The following is a 24,214-nucleotide window of genomic DNA, read 5'->3' as shown; positions in this document are numbered from 1 at the left end:
TCTAATCTATGAAACCCCATCAATGATACCCCAGCACCCTCACAGACTATATTTACATATAAGGATAATCCAATCCAAGAAACAGGTATGTTATTGTAAGACATTCTATATCCAAGTCAATTAATAAGAATGAAGACAATAGAACACTAGCATGCATTTGACAGATAAAACAGTGAGCACTTAATATACTCTCCAAATTTAAATCATTCAGCCTACCTTGCCCAGGTAATTGTTTACATGTCCTTTAGCAGTGACACCCTTAATAACGCAACTTGTTCCTTTACTTATTTCTTCATACTGTAAAGTCAAACCACTACAAAATAAATTAAAATTAATTTAAAGAGAATCATTTTAATTCTTACCTACAATATACACAAAAGCTCAGAATCAACAAGAAATGCTAGCTAATTCACATTAAAAATACTTAGTTCAACACCCTGCAAAATTAAAGAGCAATTGTGTTCAAAAGAGTTATAAAGAGAAAAAAGGATATATATAGATATATAATTACCTAGCTTCAAGAATTGGCTTAATATCAGTTGCCAGCTGTGTTGGATGACCAAATTCATCCTGCAAGTCCAAAGGAATATTAAAAGGTACTCCAACTCGAAATGGAGGATCCAAAAGACCCACTGAAAATTTTTCTGGTTTCCCCTCTAAAAGAGAAAATATGTTAATGTAGCTAACGTTATCTATAACTACACATATTTCTTTTAATTGAGGCATCAGTACAGACATCTAAGCTACAACCCTAGTAGGCAAAGAGATGGGGGTCCCCAACCTAACAGATAAGTAGATAAGTAAATTTTTGGCAGCAAAGATAGTGCAAAGCCTTCTTCAGTCTGTATGGATTTAAAATATAAACATATAAGACAGGTGTAAGAACCTCCATATAGAGCATGTCTGCAACTTTGGAGTACTGTGAAATGTCTCAACAAAATCCAAAGGGACAGTGGACATGGTTTATAAAAACTAAAGACTATTTATATAGACATCTATTTACATAAAAAAATTTAGTTTACATGCAAGGATAAATATTTTTGTTATCAAATTCTCAAAATGAGCACCTTTATGGAGCCTGATTGTTTTTAAAAAAAATGCTGAGCACACCAATCCTTTGCAAAGAAGGCCTCCTTTTTGAGAAAAAATGCTAAAAAGTCAAATCACTGGTCACTTCTGTAAGTCTCTGCCATGGGCTCTACAAAGGAGTACAGAGACCTCTGTAACGTGGAAGAAAATCTACTGGGGAGCTACCTCAGAATAATAGCTTGTCTGTTGAATTTTCGGCAGAACCTTGGACATAAGGAAAAATGGGGGGAAAGCATACCTTTGTCCTCTCCCATTAAAGAATGAGGGCTTCTCCCATGGAATGTTTCCTCAGGACAGACTCAGAACTGCACATTCAGCCTCTCAAATGTAACCAGTACTACTAATGGTCCTGCCTGAATGTCAATTCTAGGAACCTCCTGTGCCATGGTCATGTTGTAATGTAGCAATAAGTAACTTGAGGTAGAAGGCCAAAAACCCATTTCCTTCTTTTAGAGCTGGAATAATGGTGGCTAGCATCATCATCATCTAGAACTTCTGTACCTTCACACATTTGCTTAATGTCTCTAAATCCAGAATAGGACTCTAACCTGCCTTCGCTTTTGGTACATGGAAATAACTAGAGTAAAATCTCTTGCTCCTGAGTTGTGCCGGGATTGGTTCTATGGCTCCTAGGCATAGCAGATGGCCTACTTCCTGGCACAGTAGATTCTCATGACAAGAGTCCTTGAACACGGATGAGTTAGAATGTGGGATGGTCATGACCTGAATGATGCATGCCTTTGAAATAATCCCCAAGACTTGTCTGTCAGAAGTAATTCTCCCAACTGAAAATTTCCTGTCCCTCTTGCACAGCAAAGGAGCACTCGTAGCTATTTGTTGATGTTGCGAGAAACAATTGTTTGGACCCTTCACATACCTGTCAGAATCGCTAACAAGAGACTGAGAGGTCATGGATTGGGTGGCTGACTGCTTCTGCTTTTGAAGACTGGATCTCTTGCGCTGCAGTTTATAATAAAGATGGAATAGTGGGTACTGATGAGACCATGACCTATACTGCGACTGAGAAATGTATCTTCTCTTCTGTCTCTGTCAGAGTAGATAGCCCAGGAATCCTTTAAGGCAGTGGTCCCCAACCGTTTGGGGTTGCCGGGCGCCAGGGGGCGTGGCCGTTCGCCCGCTGGGCGCCCGGGGGGGGCGGGGCCGCCGCATTCCGGGGCCGGCGCTCTCTCCCCAAGCGCCACGCGCCCGGGGCCGGCGCCCTCCCGCCAGCACCACGCACCCGGGGCCGACGCTCTCCCCCAAGCGCCGCGCGCCTGGGGCCGGCGCTAGCGCTTTCTTCTCCCCCCTCCCCCATGGGCCGCAGGGGGTGAATCCGCGGCACCCCCGGGGCCGGCGCTCACAGTGCGCCACGTGCCCGGGGCCGGCTCCGGCACCGCGCATGCGCCACGTGCCCGGGGCCAGGCCAGCCCTGAGCACTTGGCGGGCGCCAAGAAATGGCGCCCGCGGGCACCGTGTTGGGGACCACAGCTTTAAGGTATGGAGAGAAGAGTCTGTCTTCTCCATGAAGAGCTTGGGCCAGTCATGCATGAAATGCTTCACTACTGTCTCCAGCTCTTTGGGTAAAGTGCTTGTAGGCCTTTCAGGAACCTCTTAGTGAGTGGATGTGTAACCTCTACCTTGAGATAGAAGATTGTTATAGCAGCAAGGTAAACCTTGATGGAGTTTATGGCAAGCCCTGCCTGCTTACAGTGCAGCAAGTATTCAAGAATAAAGGGTAAGGAAAATGTGGAGGGGGTGACCTGATGTTTTGAGCATCCTACCGAAAATCTGTTGCATTTTTGAAGATAAGTTTTACAAGTGCTTTGCACCCTACTGTGAAACAGAACTTGTTGCACCTGTTATGAACACTTTAGTTCTTATTCAGAAAATGATCCAGAAACCAAGCTTTCAGATGCAGCATGTGGAGGTTGGGATGACTGGTCTGGATTCCGGGCTGGTAGAGGAGATCTGGGGTGTGTGGCAGGGAAACTATTGGTGAACATCCTGGTCAGGAAGGGAAACCAAGAATTCATGGCCATGAGAGGGCTATGAGAATTAGCCATGCTTTGTCCCTCCTTACCTTGTAGATGACCTTGTTTAAAAGAGACATAGGGGGGAGGGCAGAGGGGCAAGAGAAGGCATAAAGGAGATGGGATGACCAAATGATGCATGAGTTCCACAGGCATATACATAAACAGGCAGGGCAGAAGAAGCGGGAGTGGGCTCTGCCCTGCCTGTTTATGTAGAACATTGTGCAGATGTTGTCCATTAGGATGCGGACCGTCTGATTGGTGATGTTGAAGGCGAAGTGTGCACAGGCATTCCTTACTGCCCGTAGTTCGAGGAGGTTGATGTGTAGTAGTGTCTCGGATGGGGACCACCTTCCCTGAACCCCTTGATCGTTCATATGTGCTCCCCAGCCAAGGAGGGAAGCATCCGTGGTGATCTGTATAGTGGGTTTGATTTGTTGGAATGGAACGCCTACCAGGAGGTTGTTCGGTACTGTCCACCATCGTAAGGATGCAAGAACGTTTGGTGGAATAGTCACCATCTTGTTGAGGGTGTGTCGTGATGGTATGTACATAGTTGATATCCAGAGTGGGAAGCATCGAAAATGCAGATGAGCGTGGTGGACTACGTAGGTGGTGGAAGCCAAGCCATGTGTCCTATTAGTCGGAGACAAGTAAGTACTGTAGTGGTAGGAGTTGTAAACATCGCACTTATAATTTTTTGCGTAGTTATGAAATGTTGTCGAGGTAGGTATGCACGAACTGTGATTGAGTCCAGGCATGCACCAATAAGCTCTATATCTTGAACTGGGTGCAATGTTGATTTGTTTTCGTTGACTAGAAGACCTAGACAATTGAGGGGGGATGTAGTCGTACTTATCATGGAGGCGGTTTCGTCCTGTGTCGAGCTCTTTAAAAGGCAGTCGTCTAGGTAGTGGAATATGATGACATTTTGTCGCCTGAGATACGCAGCGACAACTGCTAGTACCTTTGAAAATACTCTCAGAGCTGACGAGAGGCCGAAGGGGGGAACATTGTATTGGAAATGTTCTGGGCCGAGCGTAAAGCGTAGATAGCATCTGTGGGCAGGATGGATAGTTACATGGAAATACGCATCTTGCAGGTCGAGGGCTGCGAACCAGTCCCCTTGATCTAGTGCAGGAATGATTGTTGTAAGTGTGACCATTTTGAAACGTTGTTTCCTGAGAAACCTGTTCAGTTTGCGGAGGTCTAATATGGGCCCCCAGCCCTGTTTTTTTCTTGATCAAGAAATAGTCGAGTAAAATCCTTTCCCGTGAAACTCTACTGGTACTCTTTCTATGGCTCCAATTGAAAGGAGTCGATCGATCTCTTGTTTTAGTAGAGTCTTGAGAGAGGGGTCCCTGAAAAGGGATGGGGTAGGGGGAAGGGTAGGTGGGGTAGTGGTAAATGGGATGGTGTAGCCTATGTCTAGAACCCAGCGGTCCGATGTTATAGATTCCCATTGTGGAAGGAACGGCCGTTAACGGTGGGTAAAAAGATGGCCATGTTGCGTTGTTGCTAGATCGTGAGGGAGGTATTGCAGACCCTCGACCACATCTTCAAATTTGTTGCTTGGAGGACTGAGCAGTTGGTGGGCAGCCCTGATTAGGGCGCCTCCACTGAGGTCGTTGTCTTGGCCTAGTGTCTTCATAGGTTCTCTGTGGTCAGTTGTATTGCCCATATCTGTAGTGATTGTATGTGTTATATGGGGTGTATCATCTGCGTTTGAAAGGCGGTGTATACATGCCTAATGTGCGAAGTGTGGCTTTTGAGTTCTTACTGTTGTGTAGCATTTCATCTGTAGAAGCTGCAAATAATTTTTGCTTATCAAATGGTAAGTCTTCTACTTTGGGCTGAAGTTCTCGGGGAACTCCAGATGACTGTAGCCAGGAAGTTCTACGCATGACTACCGCTGTAGCTGTAGTCCTGGCTGCGGTGTCAGCGACGTCCATTGCCGTTTGGAGAGCGGTATGAGCAATCGTATGGCCTTCATGGACTATTGCTTTCAAGATAGATCTTTTGGATTCAGGGAGATGTGGTATCAGTTCTCCCAACTTCGAATAATTATCGAAATCATGATTCGCTAAGAGGGCAGAATAATTTGATATTCTTAGTTGTAGGGTAGAAGAGGAGTATATCTTCTTGCCGAAGAAGTCTAGCTTTTTATGGTCTTTGTCCATATTGCCATTTTTGTATTGTGGCAACTTCGCTCTTTGTTGTGCCGATTCAACAACTAAGGAGTTTGCTTGTGGATGTGTAAACAGGAAATCGTTGTCTTTTCGTGGAACGAAGTATTTTCTGTCAATCTTTTTATTAGTTGGTTGGATGGATGCGGGTGTCTTCGACAGATCCTCAGATGTTTCCATGATTGCCTCGTCAATTGGCAGGGCAATCTTACTATGCAGTGTAGGATGCAGGTTCTTTAACAACAAGTGATGTTGTTTCTTTTTCACTTCTTGGAGGGAGACATGCTGACTTGTCGCTACTCACTTAAATAGTTCTTGAAATTGTTTGAGGTCGTCAATCGCTACTGTATCTGATGGTATAACTACATCATCCTGTTGGGCACTTAGGTCGTCAGGGTGTGTGATGTTTATTGATTGAATATCGGATTCACTGACCGAAATTCGTTCCTCCTCCTCCTCCGTGTGTGTTGCAGGAGGTAGGAGCTGTGGATGAGGCAGGCTCCTTTGAGATGGTGTGGAGTGGGCTGAGGACCGGCGTCTGTATGGGTCCCAGTGATCCCAGGGCCCCCATTGGGGTGGGTAAGGTGGGGGTGGGTAAGACCAATAAGGGTGCCATGGGCTTTGTTGTGGTCCAGCCCTACGATAGTAGAAGCGAGACCTCCTTGGCGACGTGTGTCACAAAGAATATGTCGTATGTCGGTCATCATCCAGTAAGGTAGCGTCTTGCAAGGACACTGGAGACATAGATCTGGGAGGGGAATGCCTTGCAAAGGATCTCCCAGGTGAGCAGTCAGTGGGAAGCAGGCATGAATGCTGCTGCCTGCTGTGAGTGTCAGATGCTGTCTGAGAGTGTTCTGTAGCAGACTCATGAGGGTGCATCTCGCTGTCTGCTGCCGGCGACGGTGTAGAGGTCTGTTTTACAGCTGCAGTCGGTGCCGGCTGTGTATGGGGTCTTTTTTGCTGCGGTGCCGAGGGTTTGAGCGGCGCCGTCACTTTAAGCGGCGCCGGAGTTTTCCGCGGTGGCAAGGCTTGAAGCAGCGCCGCGGTTTGAAGCGGCGCCAGCTTTTCTTTCCACCCCGGGTGGTTAGCGCGTTTCCGGGACGGCTCAGAGGCAGCGCGCACCGGTTCCAGTGCTGAACGCGAGGATCTTCCCTCTGCTTTGTTAGCAGGGGTCCTCAGACTTCCTTGCCACTCTCCCTGGGTCTTTGGGGAGGAATAAGGCGGGAGAGAGCGCGACGGTGAGGCTCTCTGCCTTGTTGTAGTTTTTGGTGGCGGGGGGGTTTCATGTTGCGGTTCCCCCTGCTCTGTAGGCTGTAGAGCCTTCTCAAACAAAATCATCCTCAGGCGGAGCTGTCTATCCTTTCTAGCTCTCGCTGTGAGGGAAGCACAATGTGTGCAGCTGTGGGGTGAGTGAGTTTCCCCCAAGCACCAAATACATTTTGTATGGCCATCAGAAGCCGGCATAGGCTCGCGGCACTGCTCACATTTTTTAAAGCCTGAGGAGGCAGACATAGTTCGGGAGATTCTTATTTCTTTAAACTGTTGATGTTCTCAGTGTTTTATTTATTTGTGACTGTTATAGCCCTTTCCTTTCCTTTTTATGTGGTTTGTTTTCCCAGCTGAGCAGCCAATAGAGAGCGAGCCCCGGTTCACCGGGGCTCCGCTCTGTAGCAAATTTCAGTCCCCGAGGGGAGATTTTGTTGTCAGTTTCGTTCTTCTTATAAAAAAATTGTTATTATTTTAAAGAGAAAAACAAGGAAACCTAATGGAGTATAACAGGAGAAAAACTGTGGTAACCTAACTAATGGAAAAGCAGTCTGAGAGACAGAGGGAACTCCTGCTCGCTCCGTCCGCTGATGAAGGCGGTTGAAGAGGAACTGAAAGGGAGGGGGTTGAGCCACACACTGCAGAGGGTGGGAAGGGCTCGAGACGCCTTCTGAGCATGCGTGGCTCAACAGGGGGGAAATGCTTTGCAAAGCTCCGATCTGCGGCTCAGGGCGACCCTTCACCTAGAATGGAGCACCCACAGGGACACTACTTGAAGAATCTAGAGATATTTGGATAATGGGTGGATATTGGGCTTGTAGCCTCTCCTGAGCCAGCCTTGTAGACACTTCATATGAAGGCGACTGTTGTTGACAACAGAGTTACACACTGCCATGCGGCCCAAGAGCTGAAGGCAGTCGTGTGCTGTAGCTCTGAGAGTGGACTGCAACGTTTTTACCACAGCAACTATCTTGTTGAAATGGTCTGTGGGAAGAAAAGCAAGGGCACTTGTGGAATCAAGGCAGGCCCCTATGAATTTAATCTTTTGTGTAGAGATCAAAGTTGATTTGGCGTTGTTTATTTGCAGGCCTAAGTGTTGGAATGAATGCCTTGTGACTCACTGAACAACAAGAGTCGGTTTGTGAGCACATTTTGAGAAGACAGCCATCCGGGTAAAGAAATATGAGGACACAATTTTATAGGTATGCTGTGACAACTGAAAGGACCTTTGAAAAGACTCTCAGAGCTGTAGAAAGGCCAAATGGTAGAATCTTGTACTGGTAGTACTGTGCACCTAAAATAAATAGGAGAAAACATCTATGAGCTGGATGGATGGATATATGAAAGTATACATCTTGCAAGTCGAGGGATGAAAACCAGTCACCTAGATACAATGCCAGTATGTATAATGGCAGCAAGCCTCACCATCTTGAACTGCTTTTTAATTAATTTGTTCAGTGCTTGAAAATCTAGGCTGGGTCACCATCCTTCCAACTTCTTTTCAGTGAGGAAATAATGTGAATAAAAACCCTTTCCCCCTAAATTGCGTCGGGACTATTTCAATGGACCCTAGGTGAAGGAGATGTTCTAGGTCCTGCTGGATAAGGTTTTTGAGAGTGGTCCCTGAAGAGGAACTGAGCAGAGGGTTGGGAAGGAGGTATAGACAAAGTGGGCAGTATACCCTTGTTCAATTATTTGGAACACCATTTATCAGAGGTTATATGTCACCAGTTGTTTAAAAATGGAAGTAGACAGTGATGAAAAAGCTTCCTTGATAAGGATTGTGGTGGAATATGCAAGAGGCTTTCAAGAGGCTCTCTTGACCCTTGATGTTCTCCTCAAATTTGCTGCTATAGATTATTGCCACTGTTGCAAATTATTAGAAGTTGGTGTCATTGATTTCTGCCTCTGCTATGATTTTGCTGATGTTGGTCTTGTCTGGTGTATTCTTGAGTGTACTTAGGATATTGTGGCTTAGAGTATGGCTGATACTTGTACGGTCTCCTAGATACTGGATTGTGAATGCCAAGAGAACTATGTGTTGCCCTGGAGTCTTTTGTGGAGAGCAGCACATCATTAGCGTTGATTCCAAAGAGCTTCTGTCCATCGAATAGGAGATCTTCGATGGTGGATTGAATTTCTCTGGAGAAAGAAAACTTCAGAGGGGTAGCCGAGTTAGTCTGTAACAGGAAAAACGTTAAAAAACAACAAATAGTCTGGTAGCACTTTAACAAAATATGTAGATGGTATTGTGAGCTTTTGTGGGCATAGCCCACTTCTTCAGATGACCGGAGCGTTGGATGTCCAGAACCAAAATAAATGGGGGGGGGGGGGGGGAGGACCATAAAGAAGCAGAGGATAGATAAGTATAAAAGAGAAAGCTGAGTACATATGTAACCAGAAAAACTAGAAAACAAGAGAGTCTATTAGCACCTAAAAACTAGATGGTTAGAAGAGGCAGATAAAAAACCATTAGTTAGCAATTAGAGAGGAAGAGAACTAAAAACAGATTCTACACAGACAAAGAACCATTAGTTAGTAATCAAACCATTAGTAATCAAAGAGACTGACAAAGGAGGCGCTGTAGTCACCATGAACAGAACAGATTATGAAGAGAAGGCAACCAGACAACTCACCAATACCAGATTCTACAAGCCTCTCTCTTGTGATCCCACTAAAGAATACAAAAAACACCTGAAACAACTGCTTATGAAACTCCCTGATGCTGCTCAGGACCAAATTTACACTAACCTCTCTTAATCCCTGACCAGGAGCCTTCTGCTACCCAATATACATAAACCTGGAAATCCCAGACGACCCATCATTTCAAGCACTGGCACAAGTACAACAGGATTATCTGGCTGGTCCTTCCTAAGACCCTATGCTACCAGCACTCTGAGCTATCTCTACGACACCACTGACTTCCCAAGGAAACTTCAAAACATAAGTAACCTACCTGGAAATACTATCCTGGCCAGTATGTACCTAGAAGCCCTTTACACCAAACATTTCACATGAAGATGGAGTGCAGGCCATCAGAATACCATACACGAAGACAGAAATGCACACATGATTACAGAGCTCTGCGACTTTGTACTCAACCACAACTATTTCCAATACAGAGACAATCTGTGTCTTCAAGTCAGCGGCACAGCCATGGGCATCCGCATGGCACAATATGTCAACATCTTTATAGCTGACCTTGAACAACGTTTCCTCAGATCCCACCCCCTAACATCCTTGTTTTACTTGCGTTACATCAATGACATCATCATATGGACACATGGAAAAGAGACTCTTGAAGAATTTCACAAGGATTTCAACAACTTCCATTCCATCATCAACCTCAACCTGGACCAGTCCACATTATAAATCCACTTCCTTGATACTACAGTACAATTAAATGATGGAAAAATTTCCACCACCTATACCAGAAACCTACCAACCACTACACTTACTTTCATGCCTCTAGCTTCCATGCCTCTAGCTTCCATCAAAGACACATTTCTCAATCTATTGTCTATAGCTAAGCCTTAAGATATAATCGGATTTGCTCCGATCCCACAGACAGAGAAACACCTACAAGAACTATGTAGAGAGCATTCCTAAAACTGAAATACCCACCTGAAGAAGTTCAAAAAACAGATTGACAGAGCCAAAAAAGTACCCAGACATGAACTACTTTAAGACAGACCCAAAAAGAGAAAACAACAGAATTCCACTTGTCATTACCTCCAGTCCACAACTTAAACCCCTCCAACTCATTATCCACAATCTATCTTGGAAAATTATCTCTATGCTCAGAGGCCTATTCTCACTTACAGACAAGCACCCAACCTAAAACAATTTTTTTCGGTAACCATGCTACACAGCTACATCATAAGCATCCAGGAACTGAGCCCTGCAATCAGCCCTGGTGCGAACTTTGCCCACATATCTACACAAAACAGTTCATCACTGGAGCCAACCACATCAGCCACCAAATCAGAGGCTCTTTTAACTACACATCCAATAGTGTGATCTATGCCATTAAATGCCAGCAATGTCCCACTGCAATATACATTGGACAAAATGGACAGTCCCTATGGGAAAGAATTAATGGACATAAATCAGATATTCGTAAAGGGAACATACAGAATCCTGTTGGTGAACACTTTAACCTACCTGGACACACATTAAGGGATCTCCAAGTTGCTGTTTTGTTACAGACAACTGCACAAGGCAAACACACAGAGAAGGATTGGAACTACAATTCATTCACAAGTTTAATTCTCGTGCTAATGGTTTAAATCAAGGTCCTGGATTGTTGGGACATTACCTACCAACCAACCAGTGAAGATGCCAATGGTTCTTTATGTCTGTGTAGAATCTGTTTTTAGTTCTCTTCCTCTCTAATTGCTAACTAATGGTTCTTATCTGCCTCTCAACTATCTAGTTTTTAGGTGCCAATAGCTTATCTGTTATTTTCCAGTTACATACATACTCTGCTTTCTCTTTGATACTTATCTCTGCCTCTTAGGATACTACCCTCTGCCTCTGTCTCCTCCCCTCGCATTTTTTCTCCTCCTCCCCCCGCCATATATTTTGATCCTGGACATCAAACACTCCAGTCATCTGAAGAAGTGGACTGTGTCCATAAAAGCTCATACCACCATCTATATATTTTGTTAGTCTTTAAAGTGCTACCACACTATTTGCTGTTTAAGTGGCAGTTGGAACTGGAAGGCTCTTCCCATTACCACCAGAGTAGCTGAAGACTATGCCATCACGTTGGCCACATGTAAGACAACTTGTAGGGCGATCCTAAGAAATTGTATGGCCCTCTGCAATTACAACCCTAAACTGTTGTTTCTTTGCCTCAGGAACATCTGAAATAAAGTAATTAAACTTAGAATAATTTCTATGGTCATATTTACTTTATAGAGCAGCATAGTTTGCAACTTGGAATTGCAGTGTTGAACAAATCGAGCCTTTTGCTATCACGATCCGATGGTATGGATCTGAAATGCTATTGCTTGTTTTTTTTTGATGGGCAGCTTCCATCACCAGCAAAGTAGGTACTGAGTGAGTAAAAAACTCAGAGCTCTTGGGTGGCACATAATACTTTTTGCTAGCTCTCTTACAAGCAGGAGTTGCTGTTGCAGGAGTTTGCCATTTTGTTTTTGCTGGCGCCATGATTTCTGGATTAATGGGTAATGCTATTTTAGAAGTGTCACAGAATGTAGAATGTTCATCGATTCATATTGGTTCTCAGTAACCTGAAAAGGAATGTTAAGTTCTGAAGACACGTGTTTAAAAAGGTCTTGAAAATGTGCAAAATCATCTGCAGTAAATTGGAGGAGGAGGCATGACTGTTTCATCCAGCGATTCATTTGTGTCTGGGGAGGTGTCAGGTGATGGATCGGAATGGTCGTCTTCAAGAGTTTGCTGTCACTGAGAGGATGGGGACTGCGGTTGTGGTATACTGGTGTTTTGGAATGTACTGGTGTCTGTGTCAAGACAGACAAGGGCTAGAGGAAGTCTCTGTCTCGCTGAGCACTAGATTTTAACTTTGCACAAGGGGGACGCTTTTGGGATACATGCATCTTGCCAAGGCAGCAGGCACATTGTATGTGTCTGTCAGACATCAGAGAGAGATCTTTGTATGCAGAACAGCGCTTAAAACCTGGTGAACCAGGCATGGCACCACCTTTCTATTTAAACTAAGGGAAGGGATTAACTGGTGAATGTTTTTTTGTTTGTTTTAAACGAAAAACGCTGAACAACTATTTAACTAGAAAATAAACAGGCTGGAAGAGGAACTACTTATCTAAAATGTGGAATGAGGTAAGGAACACCGCCGAACTTCACCTCTGGCTGGAAATGGTAAAGAAAGAATTGAGGGGAGGGAGGGCTTGTGCATGTGTGATGGCTACACAGTAGAAGCACGCAGTTGGAGGCGCGTGCATGTGTAGTCCTAGGGGTGCTGCTCTGAAGTCTCCGACTGAAGGTTTGGCGGTGGCGCACTGACCTGATGTGGAGCACCCTGGGGACATCTCTCAAAGAAGAAAGAGCTGTTACTGGAAAAGTCATTTTTAAAGTCCAAATTGTTTATATTTCCAGTATACTGATGCAATTCTCTTTTGATTGTGAACTCCTGACAAACACAATAGTGAGTAAACACAAAAGCTGTGCCTTAGAAATTGATAATATGAGCTGCAAAATCAGGTCAGCAATATCCTACCACTTTCTAAGTAAAACACATTTTGCCCACTAGATGGGGACACTTTGCTTACTTACTGTATGGTAGATCAGTAAAAGACAAGTCTCAGAGGGGTATCCAAGTTAGTCTCATCAACTAATGAAGTGGGTTTTACCCAAGAAAGCTCATGATACTCTCTATATTTTTGTTAGTATCTAAGGTGCCACAGGACTACGCATTTCTAAAGTCTCAGAGGGGTAGCCATGTTAAAGATATGTTAAAGACAGATGGACAAGGCCCAGTGACCACTTAAAAAAAAAAATCTCAGCTCATAGATTAGACTGTTTGGCTGATTATTGCATTCAGGCAGGAAGCCTATATCTTAGCTGAGATCCCAATCGAAGTGAAATATAAATATTTAATCATAAATTAAAAGGAATAAAGGAAATCACAGATTGTTTCTGAAATGCTATGATTAAGGTGCCCAAAATTATAGAAAATAGTATAACCTCCTAGGTTCCATAGTATGTAAGGCATATAAATAATACTATACTGCAAGTTGAAGTGTCGTCATAGTCAGGGCTCGCCAAGCAGCAGCAAGCCATGCTCGCCAGCCATGCAGTTCTGTGAGCTGTGCATGCGCAGAACACGCTGTGCCTGCGCAGAATGCGCTGTGCCGGCTTGTAATCTACTCACATGATTTGTCAAGCCCTGATCATAGTTATGAAAGGCAACATAAGACAAGACATCAACGTATGAATTAGGGATGTAAAATCCCATGTAATAGGTTACCCTGTTAAAACTATAAATTTAACCAGTTAACAGGTCACTGTGCAACACAGTGGCCCAGCTGGACTGCGGTAGCCAGCTGCCCAGGGTAGTGCTGCTTCAGCTGAACCCAGGCACCGGTTAAACAGTTACCCCAATAAGCATGTCAGTAATGCAGTGCTTATCAGGTAAACTTTTACATCCCTAGTATGAATGTTACATAGTTTTCCATAGACATACAAAGTTAAATAAAGGTTGCACAATGGCATGGAATTGAATTGCTCCAGAAAAAAAGCTACAAACATTTTCAAATACTAGTTAAAGGTGCACAGCTTCACTGACGTAAGAAAAGAAAATTAAACAGGCATGTCTGAGGTAGTTTCATTTGTATTATCCTATCAATAAAAAGCTAGCAACATTGTGACTGAAGTACATGATACAAGCATAGCAGAGTGTGCATTTTAGACTTATGCTCCACATTGTCTTAAATCAGAATCAGTTAATTCTCTTTGAAACATATGACCCATCATACGCTTGTTTTATAGCGAATCTAGATATAACAGAGTATATTGAAGGAACAAATAATGAACTAACATTAAGAGTAGTGGAAAATGCTGTCTTCTTTCTTGTAGTTTGCTTTATTGAGTTTGAAGACAACTGTATCTTCTAAAGTTATCTATACAGGCAGTCCCCGACTTACGCGGATCCGAATTACGTCGGATCCGCACTTACGAACGGGGCTTTCTCGCCCCGGAGGTCAAGGTGGCGGATTGCTACCTGTGAGCTCCGGGGCGAGAAAGCCCCGTTCGTAAGCTGCTCCCGGTGCCCCTGGTCTGCTGGAGACCGTCTCCAGCAGACCAGGGGCACCGGGACCGAAGCCGCTTCTGAGGCTTTGCCAGAGCACGGGGAGTAAAGCCAGAGCAAAGCCTCAGAAGCGCGGGAACCCGCCGCGGCTGCGGCTTCATTCCCCGTGCCTGTGGTCTGCTGGGGGGGGGGGGGCGCGCAGCTAGAGTGCCCCCCCCCCCAGCAGACCAGGCTTTTGTTGTGGACCCTGGGGCAGAGCAGCTGGGGCGCTGCCGATTGGTCCTGCAGCGCCACTCTGGGCACTACTGGACCAACCCGGCAGCACCCCAGCTGCTCTGCCCCAGGTCCTGATTCAGCCGCTGCTGGTCAGTTTCAGCAGTGGCTGAATCAGGACGCCTGGGGCAGAGCAGATGGGGTGCTGCTGGGTTGGTCCAGTAGCGCCGAGGAGCGAGGAGCGGTGCTACTGGAGCAACCCAGCAGCACCCCAGCTGCTCTACCCCAGGCGTCCCCAAGTCAGCCGCTGCTGAAACTGACCAGCGCTGACTACAGAAAGCCCGAGGCAGAGTTGCTCTGCCCCAGGCTTCCTGGAATCAGCCGCTGATCAGTTTCAGCAGCAGCTGACTTGGGGACGCTTGGGGTTCTTAATTTGAATCTGTATGTAAGTCAGAACTGGCGGTCAGTTTCAGCAGCGGCTGAATCTGGACGCCAGTTCCGACTTACATACAGATTCAACTTAAGAACAAACCTACAGTCCCTATCTTGTACGTAACCCGGGGACTGCCTGTATACTGAATATGTACTGATGAATTTGATGTTCTGTAAATTTTTTCTTATAATAAGACAGCAAAAACTAAATTAGATTGCAATACACATTGGAATATTTTAGAATAGCAGATAAGGCCCATCGTTGACCAGGCAAAGTCATTTTACGTAGATTACACTTACAGGAAAGTTCAAGAAATTAAATATATGTAATAGAATTTTTATTAATTTGCTTGCAAAAGGGAAGTAAAAGAACAGTTTTAAATTTGTAGGATTTCAACTTCAAACATTGTTCATTTTATTGAATAATTACCATACATAGTAAACTCTTCAAAATATAAGAGATTATACAATCTCATTTGGATTTAATAGTCAATTTCTGTATCATATCTACTCTCTTTTAAATATATTGTAAAGTCAGACAATTTTTCTTAGTTTTATAAAAAGTAGGATATGTTAGTGAGATGAAATAATTCAAGTTCCCAAATCTAATGTGAGTACCCTATGTTCAAATCTACTAAGGAGAATAACTGTTTTTTTCTTTTATAAATATTTTATGGAAGTTAAGTTGAAGGGTAGCACTTAGGTTCCATCAAAATAATACTTTTTTTTTTTTTATAAGGCTGACAGACAGAGCAATCATCTGATTTGTCATAGGCCGGATACGGTGGATCAGCAGGCATTAGATTCTTTCCTGCTCTTATCACTTGATACCTGGATTAGGTATAACAAAAGATACTTAGGCACAGTGAGGATGACTTTTAGGCACTTTGAAAATCACTGGGAATCTCAAAGCCTGAGTTTGGTGCCTAGGCTTCCTATATAACTAATGAGGAGTTAGGTGCCTCAGAATGGGATTCACAAAACCAGCATGCTAGGCATCACACCTTTAAACTAGCCAATGAGAGATGCCAAAGAGAGGGTTATAAATGAAGCCCTGTTCTACTCTCACAGACAGGATCCAAAAGAGGGAGTCTGGGCTCCAGAGAGGCATCTTATTCTCAGATGCAAACCTTCTCTTGGCATTAGATGCTTATGGTATTGTGGCAAGACGACGGAGTATGAGGCACTACTCTCCTTACTTTTAGTCTATGGACTGGGTTACTTACCTGGGATGTGGGAGACCCAGGTTCAAGCCCTCCGTACACTCCACCTGAGAAGGAGAAGGGATTTGACCAGTGATCTGCCACCTCTCAGGTGAATGTCCTAGCCACTGTGCTATGAGATATTCTGAAGTGGGGCTCCCTCAGTCTCTTCTGTTGAAGCTGTTCCACTGTGAATAAATAATGAAAGAGTCACTAGGCTAGAGCTGGGGGAAAGAGAGAGAAAGTGAGCAAGTAAGCATGAAAATTCCTCTATGGCCTGATGTTTAGAGCACTCATTCACAAGACTGGAGACCCAGGAACCAGTCTCCCTACTCATCCAAACTAGAACTTCAATCTAAGAGACTGAAGGAGCTGTACACATGAAAATATCCCATAGGCCAGTGGCTATGGTATTCACCTGAGAGGTGACCGATCACAGTTCAAACCTCTTCTGCCCTTCAAGTGGAGGAGGGACTTGAACCAGAGAGTACTCACCTGAGATGCGAGACACCCAGCTTCTAGTCTTAAAGCTATGAGGGAATTCCTCCTTTCCACAACCTTGTCCCCCAGCCCTTTCATGTAAGCATACCTAAAAGAGCTCAATTCAGTAAGCAGGCTCTAATCATGGGGTAGGCCCCATAGGCAAATCTTCCTGATTTATGAAATGTTCTGGTCTCAGATATCTAGATGCCTGGCACAGGGCTGCAGTGACATGTCAGAGGCAAAAACATGGGTACCTAGGGAACTTTAACTGGGGGCGCGGGGAGAGGAAAAAAAGGTGTTGAGCAAATTTAGGGGTTTTACAGGCTTCTAGGGCAATTGAGCACAGTTGTGTGAACCCCAATGGGGCCAGATACTGGAAATCAGGCACCTCAAGTGGCTGCTAGGTGCTTACGGTCTTGTTTATACTTCCAGAAAGATTGACACTCTTCTGGGGTTCGATTTAGCAGGTCTAGTAAGAAACTGCTAAATTAAATGCTGAGGTTGCCGCAGTCAAAATCTTGAGGAGGAAAGGAAATTGACTGAAGAGTTTCTTCCATCAACCTCCAGCAGTGGGGCCACCCCATAAATTTGGTATAGGTATATTTACTCCAGCTATGCAATTTTTGTAGCTGGATTTGCATATCTTAAGTCGAATTTCTGGCATAGTGTAGATCTGGCCTCAGCCCCTTTGCAAGATTACACCTAGATCTTTAAACATCAATTTGTCTTTGCTGAAAATGTCAAACCTACATTTCTTGACAAAAAAAAATGAATATTTTGAAATTCAACCCAAACCACATTTAACAGAGTGAGTCAGAAATAAGAACTTAGCATTTGTGAAGAAGCTCACTGAAGAAAATCGGAATAGTTTGAATTCTCCTTACCTACAATATTAAATTTAAATATTTTATATGGTAGAGGCCTTCCTGCATAAGTATCTGCATTACTTTCATTCAACACCACCTGCAGTTTCAGTGTGTAGTTCCCAAGTTCGTGAATATTTTCTGCATAGGGTCAGATAAAAATAAAGTTAAAAAAATCCAAAATATAGATAAATTGAAGGTAATATTTTAAAGACAAACTCACCCATTTTTTTAAACCAGTAAGGCCATTTACCCCCATGTTGACTAATGTGAGAAATTATTTCCTTAGTCCCTGCAGGAGCTTAAACAGAAAAAAAAAATTAGCAACATACATTTAGATTTGGTATCATAATCTTTATTGTTCTATATACTACTTCTACCAACTATTATTACAAATACCCAGACACCACAGTTACAAATACCCAGACACCACAGTTTTAAATTTTAAAAAGAGACACAAAATTTGAATTAAATTGGATCAATTTATCACACTGGTCACTAGTAAACTTTACTGAAGAACCTAACCACCAAAACGTTGCCACTGGAAACATACATTTATGAGAAAACAGCAAGTGGAAGCCCGCTTTTATTTCCCTGTACTTCAGTACTTCCTGGGGCTCCCCTTGGATGGAAACAGCTCCATGTCTACAGACCTTTTAGGCCTGTGCTGCTTTGTTTAACAGCTTTTCCAAAGCAGGACCACTGCCCACTTTCAGAAACTCTGCTCTAGTTATATTGTGCCAAACACAGAGGCACTTCTAATCCACATACTAGGTGTGTCTAACCTAGACCCCTCTGTCTGCAAAGGATTGTAAATTAGACGCACTGAAAGTGCAAATGAAGCCGGGATTTAAATATCCCGTGCTTTATTTGCATAATGGCAGCTGCCGCTTTTTTCCCCAAAACAGGGCTTTTTGAAAACAACAGCAGTTTAGATGGGGCATTTTTGACAGAATTGCCCCATTTCAAAAGATCCATACAGGATCTTTCGAAACAGGGTATTTCTGTCAAAAATGCCCCGTCTAAGCTGCTGGGTTTTTTTTTCGAAAAGCCCCATTTAGAAAAAATGCAAAACTAAGCATTAGTCTACAAAAGGAATAATTTGTTAATTTTTCAAGACTGTGTACTTACAGTGTAAAATAACCTTTAGTTCAACAAGCAGTTTCTTTGACCCTCCATGGCTTGTACCTGGAAGTTTTTGCATTGCCTCTCCTTTTTTATTTAATATTTCAATTCTTAATGCTCCTGCATATAAGGGAACAAAAGTGATTAATTTTTAAAACAAGCAATATATAAATTTGGTTGATTCTTGTTCCAAAAATGTTTTATTTTAAAATTATAATGAATATGCAAAAAAACACCCCACATAAAATTAAAATAGTACATGGAAAGAAACATACCTATAGGTGTACCAGCAAGTTTGATCTCATTTGGTAATAGCTCATCACCTTCAGGCCATGTTATTGACAATCTATCAGGAAGTCTAAAAAAACCCATGATTTTTTTTTGTTATTAAGAACTTGATTTTTATTATCATATAATTGATGTTTACACATAATCTCATGTAGACAGAAGGTTTTGTAATGCCATTTGCTCCACTATTTATTTTCATGTTACGCTAAGAATTCAGAAATCTTTGTTTCTACTACAGCAGTTGATGAGATTACCAGGAGTAATCAATTTAGTGATTTTAATTATTCTGGAAGAATTACAAAAACCTAGACAGTGAGCCTTAGCAAGAGAAAGTGCTTCATTACAAAAGATACCTTACCTTGCCATTTCATCCTCAATGTATTTTTTAACAGCTTTTTCAGATATTGCTCTATCAAGTTTTGAAATTGGAATAGTTTTTATTTCATCATACAACGCCTGAGGTTCCTGAATAAATTAAATTCAATTATCATTATCTGTGCTGTAACATGCTAAAAGAAGAATTATCACTTTCCATTAAAGGATCAGCAAATTAGATATAGATATAATGCAATATTCTGAAATATATTTTGTGGTGATTCGGTAGATGCTAGATTATGCTAAAAATCATGTGGACAGTGATACAATTCAGTTACAAGGGTCCAATAGTGTAATAACTGATGTGTATAATCTCTTCTGTGATTGGCTGTTGCTTTGAAAGCATCTGTATGATCATAATTAAAATGAACATGAACATCTTAGCTTCACAGAATTTCCTTCGTATTAAACAGACTTTAACCCAATTACATTTCAAACACTTATGAGAATTCTGTCCAATTTATATTTGCAATAGTTGCATGGTAGGCTAACATACACTGATATAAATAAATGAAGACTGAGATGTATGACACAAGTTGCCCCCATGAAACTAGCCCCCTGACAATGTAAAGGGGAGAGGAAAGGTCTATTACATATAAATTCATGCAATCCTTGCTAGAAGAAAAAAGCCACATACAGAACCTATTGTACAGTTTTCATGAAGATTCTCTCCTTGCAAAGGTGGCGAGGAATTCTACTCCATATATCAATAAATGATTATATGAAAATACCACGAGGAATCTTATAAGATTTCACGGAACCTTCTAAGCTTTTGTATGGAGGGGTATCAACTGAATGCTGTTTATTAACTTGTAAAAAACAAAAGTTATTGGTTGTAATTTAAAATGTCTTCCATTATATTTGTATTCACTTTACCTATGTATATGTCCTTCACACTTAAGCTATAGTGCATAAATAACAGATTCAGTGCTAAAATACACACACGTATGCTATATTAGAGATGAAAATGGAAAAGTTTTTAATCCAATAATTTCCCTTCTGCTAGCACTGTCTTCTATAATTTTGGCACGTATGGACTAACACCCTTCTATCTGTAGTTTCCAGGTGTTCAAGCAGCAGCATAACCCGTGTTACCCACATCCTCCTCTGCTCTTGCTGCCAGATGATATATTCCAAAACTGTGTGTGACGGGACGTACTCTCTTCGCACTGAACAGGAGCGGGTTATCTTGGTCCTGAGAGTGGAGGAGCCACAACTCTTTTACCTTACTGGGCATGCTCAGGGTACATTGCTATAAAAGAGAGCAGCTCTGCTCAGTTGGAGCTGTTAGCCAGAGGGAGAGGACGTGCCTGGCCAGTTCCCTGCAAGTCCCAGTGACAGCCCAAATGCCAAGATGCTATCTCACAGGTCGAAGAACCAATGCAGCTAATGACCACGAAGGATTCAGAAGCAGGTGGGAGTAACTGGGTCCCAGAGGAAGAAGGGGAGATTAAGATCCACCAGTGCACAGAGACATTGGAAGCAGGATGTAGTTCAAGTACAGTGATGGCCACAGGGTAAGTGAGCCGTTGTTGAAGAGTCAACGGGTTGAGACAGTATTTTCCCCGTTGACTCAATGGCTAGACCAAGCCACTGACAGGGCCTTGAGCTGGGGTCTAGCGGAGTGGGAGAGCCTAGACCCCCCTACTGGGGGATATAACGCTTTCCCCTATTTATTACTCTTTACAACAGACATGGACCATTGGGTCGTATCAGAACGATGAACTTGTGCTGCTCTGCTAATAGGGACGAATTATGTACCTTGGCTACTGATCATAATGAGACTAAGAACTGTGGTGTCCTGCTGATTGAGGCAATTTACAGACTTTGACCATTGGGTCATATTAGGACTTCGGACTTGTACTGTCCTGCTGAGGAATAGTCTTGAACCATTGGGTCGTATTGGAATACTGAATTGAACTGCCCTGCCAATAAGGGTGAGATATAGATCGGGACCCAGAGGCTGGAGGACAAGAGTAATTCGATTTGGGCATGCGATATTGGAGACACCGGCTAGGAGAGAAAAGGAGCGAATGCAGGCATGACGGGGCGAGGCAGACACCCTACCCTTCCCTGACCGAGGTCCTCACCTGAGCCATGTGACACTGAAAAAAAATATTACACATTTTTAGTAACAGCAATTCCAAAGTGTCAATTAATTATGGATAGCAGGCAAAATTCCCATTCTTGTATTGTTAAGATAAGATGCAAAATATTGGTTGTGAAACAATCCAGCACACACAGAATTTTGGGTGACATTGCTAGCAGAAAGGGAATTACTAAGAAAGACATTTTCCAGTCTGCAAATCAGTGACTTCCAGAAGCATAATACATCTGGAAAGCAACACTTAGCAAACAAGAGTTGGGATGGATACAAAAGTGAACACAAGACATAGGAAAGACTCAAATGATCAAGTTATGTCAGTACCGTTCTAACACAGGAGAGTTCTTCAGAAACTGAAAATTCCCCTTGTAGCATCTGATAGATATGTTAATCAGTGATCAAGTGGCTGTTCTGTAGATCTCTGGGGTGAAATGACAAGTTCAAGCCCATGAGGTTGCCACAGATTTTACAGAAGAGGATTGGGAAATCTCTCCCATACCAGCTGGATGTGGTTTGAAAAGATTAGCTCCTGGTGGACCACCAGATGCTTTCTTTATTTGAGTGTCTTCCGGTACGGCCACACGTACCTCCCAGTGGCCGCGGTTTGCCGTTCCCTGACAATGGGAGCTGAGGAAAGCAGTAACCCAAACTGTGCTACTTCTCATAGTTCCCTTTGGCAGGTGGCATACTGCAACCAACAGAAGCTGCGAGTAGCTATACCTGCAGACGCTCAGAAGCTAATCCTAAAACAAAAAACAGGACTATGTAGCATTTTAAAGACTAACAAGATGGTTTATTAGGTGATGAGCTTTCGTGGGCCAGACCCACTTCCTCAGATCAAATAGTGGAAGAAAATTGTCACAACCATATATACCAAAGGATACAATAAAAAAAACCCGAACACATATGAAAAGGACAAATCAAATTTCAGAACAGAAGGGGGGTAGGAGGGAAGGTAAATGTCTGAGCTAATAATATTAGAGATAATTGGGGAAGCTATCTTTGTAATTGGTAAGATAATTAGAGTCTTTATTCAAACTTAAGTGTTAAGTGTTGAATTTAAGCATGAATGAGAGTTCAGAGGATTCTCTTTCAAGTGTAGTCTTAAAAGGCCTTTGAAGCAGGATGCAGGTAATCAAGTCGTTGAGACAATGTCCTTTCTGGTTGAAATGGCAAGAAACTGTTTTTTCTTTGTGATCCTGTCTAATATCTGTTTTGTGGGCTCATCACCTAATAAATCATCTTGTTAGTTTTTAAAGTGCTACATAGTCCTGTTTTTTGTTTTAGCTACACCAGACTAACACAGCTACATTTCTATCACTAAGCTAATCCTAGTGAATCACATCCAGCCTGTGGGATGGATGTTCCTCACTCTTGTCTTATGGAATGTACCTTGATTCCTTTCAGAACAGATGTGCCAGACAGCATTTATGCCTCAACAATACATAGTCTTATTCATCTAGTAAGGGAGAGCTCTGATTCTCTAAGACCTTGGCGCCTCCGAACAAAGGAAAAAGAAGACAGGACCATTTCCTTGTAGATTCCATATGCTTGATATAAGTCTTCACTGTTCTTTTCATATCTAAGGTGTGCCACTGTTTCTCCATTTGAGAGTGATGAATTCCAGAGTGTCCATACTTTGAAATTCCAGATCTATTATAGATCTATAGGCCATAGAGCAGGCATGTCCAAAGTCCGGCCCGCGGGCCAATTGCGGCCCGTGTTCCGGTTTAATACGGCCCCCCAGGTAATTTGGCAATATCTATCTTTTATGGCCCCCAACAAATCCATATGTATTGAGATGAATACATTGTAAAATCTCAGTTAATGTCAGTTGTAATATATATTTATATAACTATAAATCAGTTATAAATATATTTGGACACAACATGTATACTTGGTGTTATGTTCCTGTTCATATTTTTTGAACTTAAAAGTTGACAGACAACCTTTATTACCAATAATATGTAATGTACTTTACAATGTTCCTGACATATATTTCAGCTTCCTGGATTTTTTTTTTTCATCTGGCCTTCAGATATGAAAGGCAGAGTGATTTAACACCTGTTTAGATTTGTCATCCATGTGACGAAATGAAAAGTATGCCGTTTGCAATAAACTTTGCATAAAATAGTTAATTTGCATTTAATTTTAATGGTTCAAAGAATGTCAGGCAAAATGGTCGGCCCTCACGCATGTTCACTTCATCAAATCTGGCCCTCTTTGAAAAAAGTTTGGACACCCCTGCCATAGAGCATTCCTTATCCCCTCAGAATAGTTTCTGAGAAGCTACTGGGCATATGGGAAGGCCCTGGCACTACAGCATCTGACTAGTAAACTGTACTTACTTCAACATTCACTGCAGGAAATGGTATCATACTCTCAGAAGGCCTGAAGACAACTAATAGGACCTCACCCACAGGGAGACCCATTTATGAAAGACTAAATCACAATGGCTATAGACACTGGGCTATGGTTGGCTGCATGCACTTCTCCAGCATAGGTATCAGGTCCTAGATCTTCCTGAATCCATCTACAGATGATATATCTCTAGTCATCTCTGTCCACACTCAGGTGAATTATATTTGTTGAGGGAATCAAGCTTTTCTTAGCAAAGCCACATGCTTGAAGGAAATCTCGAGTTCGGGTCATGGAACTGTAGGATGTGGCCTATGAGCTTTGCTTTGCTGTGACTACAGAGAGCTATGTACAACTCTGGGTGCAAAGGATGGATCAGAAAGAAAAGTTGTCCTGCTGAGGGTTTTGCTAGTTTGAAGGAAAAGTGATCTAAATTTGCCTGGAAGC

General features: G+C 42.9%; 1 protein-coding gene across 3 annotated transcripts in view; it reads right to left on the bottom strand.

The window, feature by feature from the left end:
- Positions 1 to 24,214, bottom strand: part of SMCHD1 (structural maintenance of chromosomes flexible hinge domain containing 1) — a 202,347-nt gene that overhangs the window by 137,488 nt on the left and 40,645 nt on the right. For all 3 annotated transcript variants that reach the window (XR_012901535.1, XM_075920926.1, XM_075920925.1), the window contains exons 15-21: positions 19,289 to 19,395; positions 18,918 to 19,000; positions 18,649 to 18,762; positions 17,741 to 17,818; positions 17,539 to 17,658; positions 512 to 656; positions 217 to 313 (exon numbers count right to left, since the gene is read on the bottom strand). Coding sequence is in view for 2 of the 3 variants with exons in the window: in XM_075920926.1 (XP_075777041.1) it covers positions 217 to 313; positions 512 to 656; positions 17,539 to 17,658; positions 17,741 to 17,818; positions 18,649 to 18,762; positions 18,918 to 19,000; positions 19,289 to 19,395 (744 nt within the window). In the remaining variant the exon portion in view is untranslated. The remainder of the gene's footprint in view (positions 1 to 216; positions 314 to 511; positions 657 to 17,538; positions 17,659 to 17,740; positions 17,819 to 18,648; positions 18,763 to 18,917; positions 19,001 to 19,288; positions 19,396 to 24,214) is intronic.

Source organism: Pelodiscus sinensis, chromosome 2, assembly GCF_049634645.1.
Source record: "Pelodiscus sinensis isolate JC-2024 chromosome 2, ASM4963464v1, whole genome shotgun sequence".
Taxonomy (NCBI): domain Eukaryota; kingdom Metazoa; phylum Chordata; order Testudines; family Trionychidae; genus Pelodiscus; species Pelodiscus sinensis.
The sequence above is the reverse complement of the archived record's forward strand: the minus strand, read 5'-3'. Positions and strand labels throughout refer to the sequence as shown.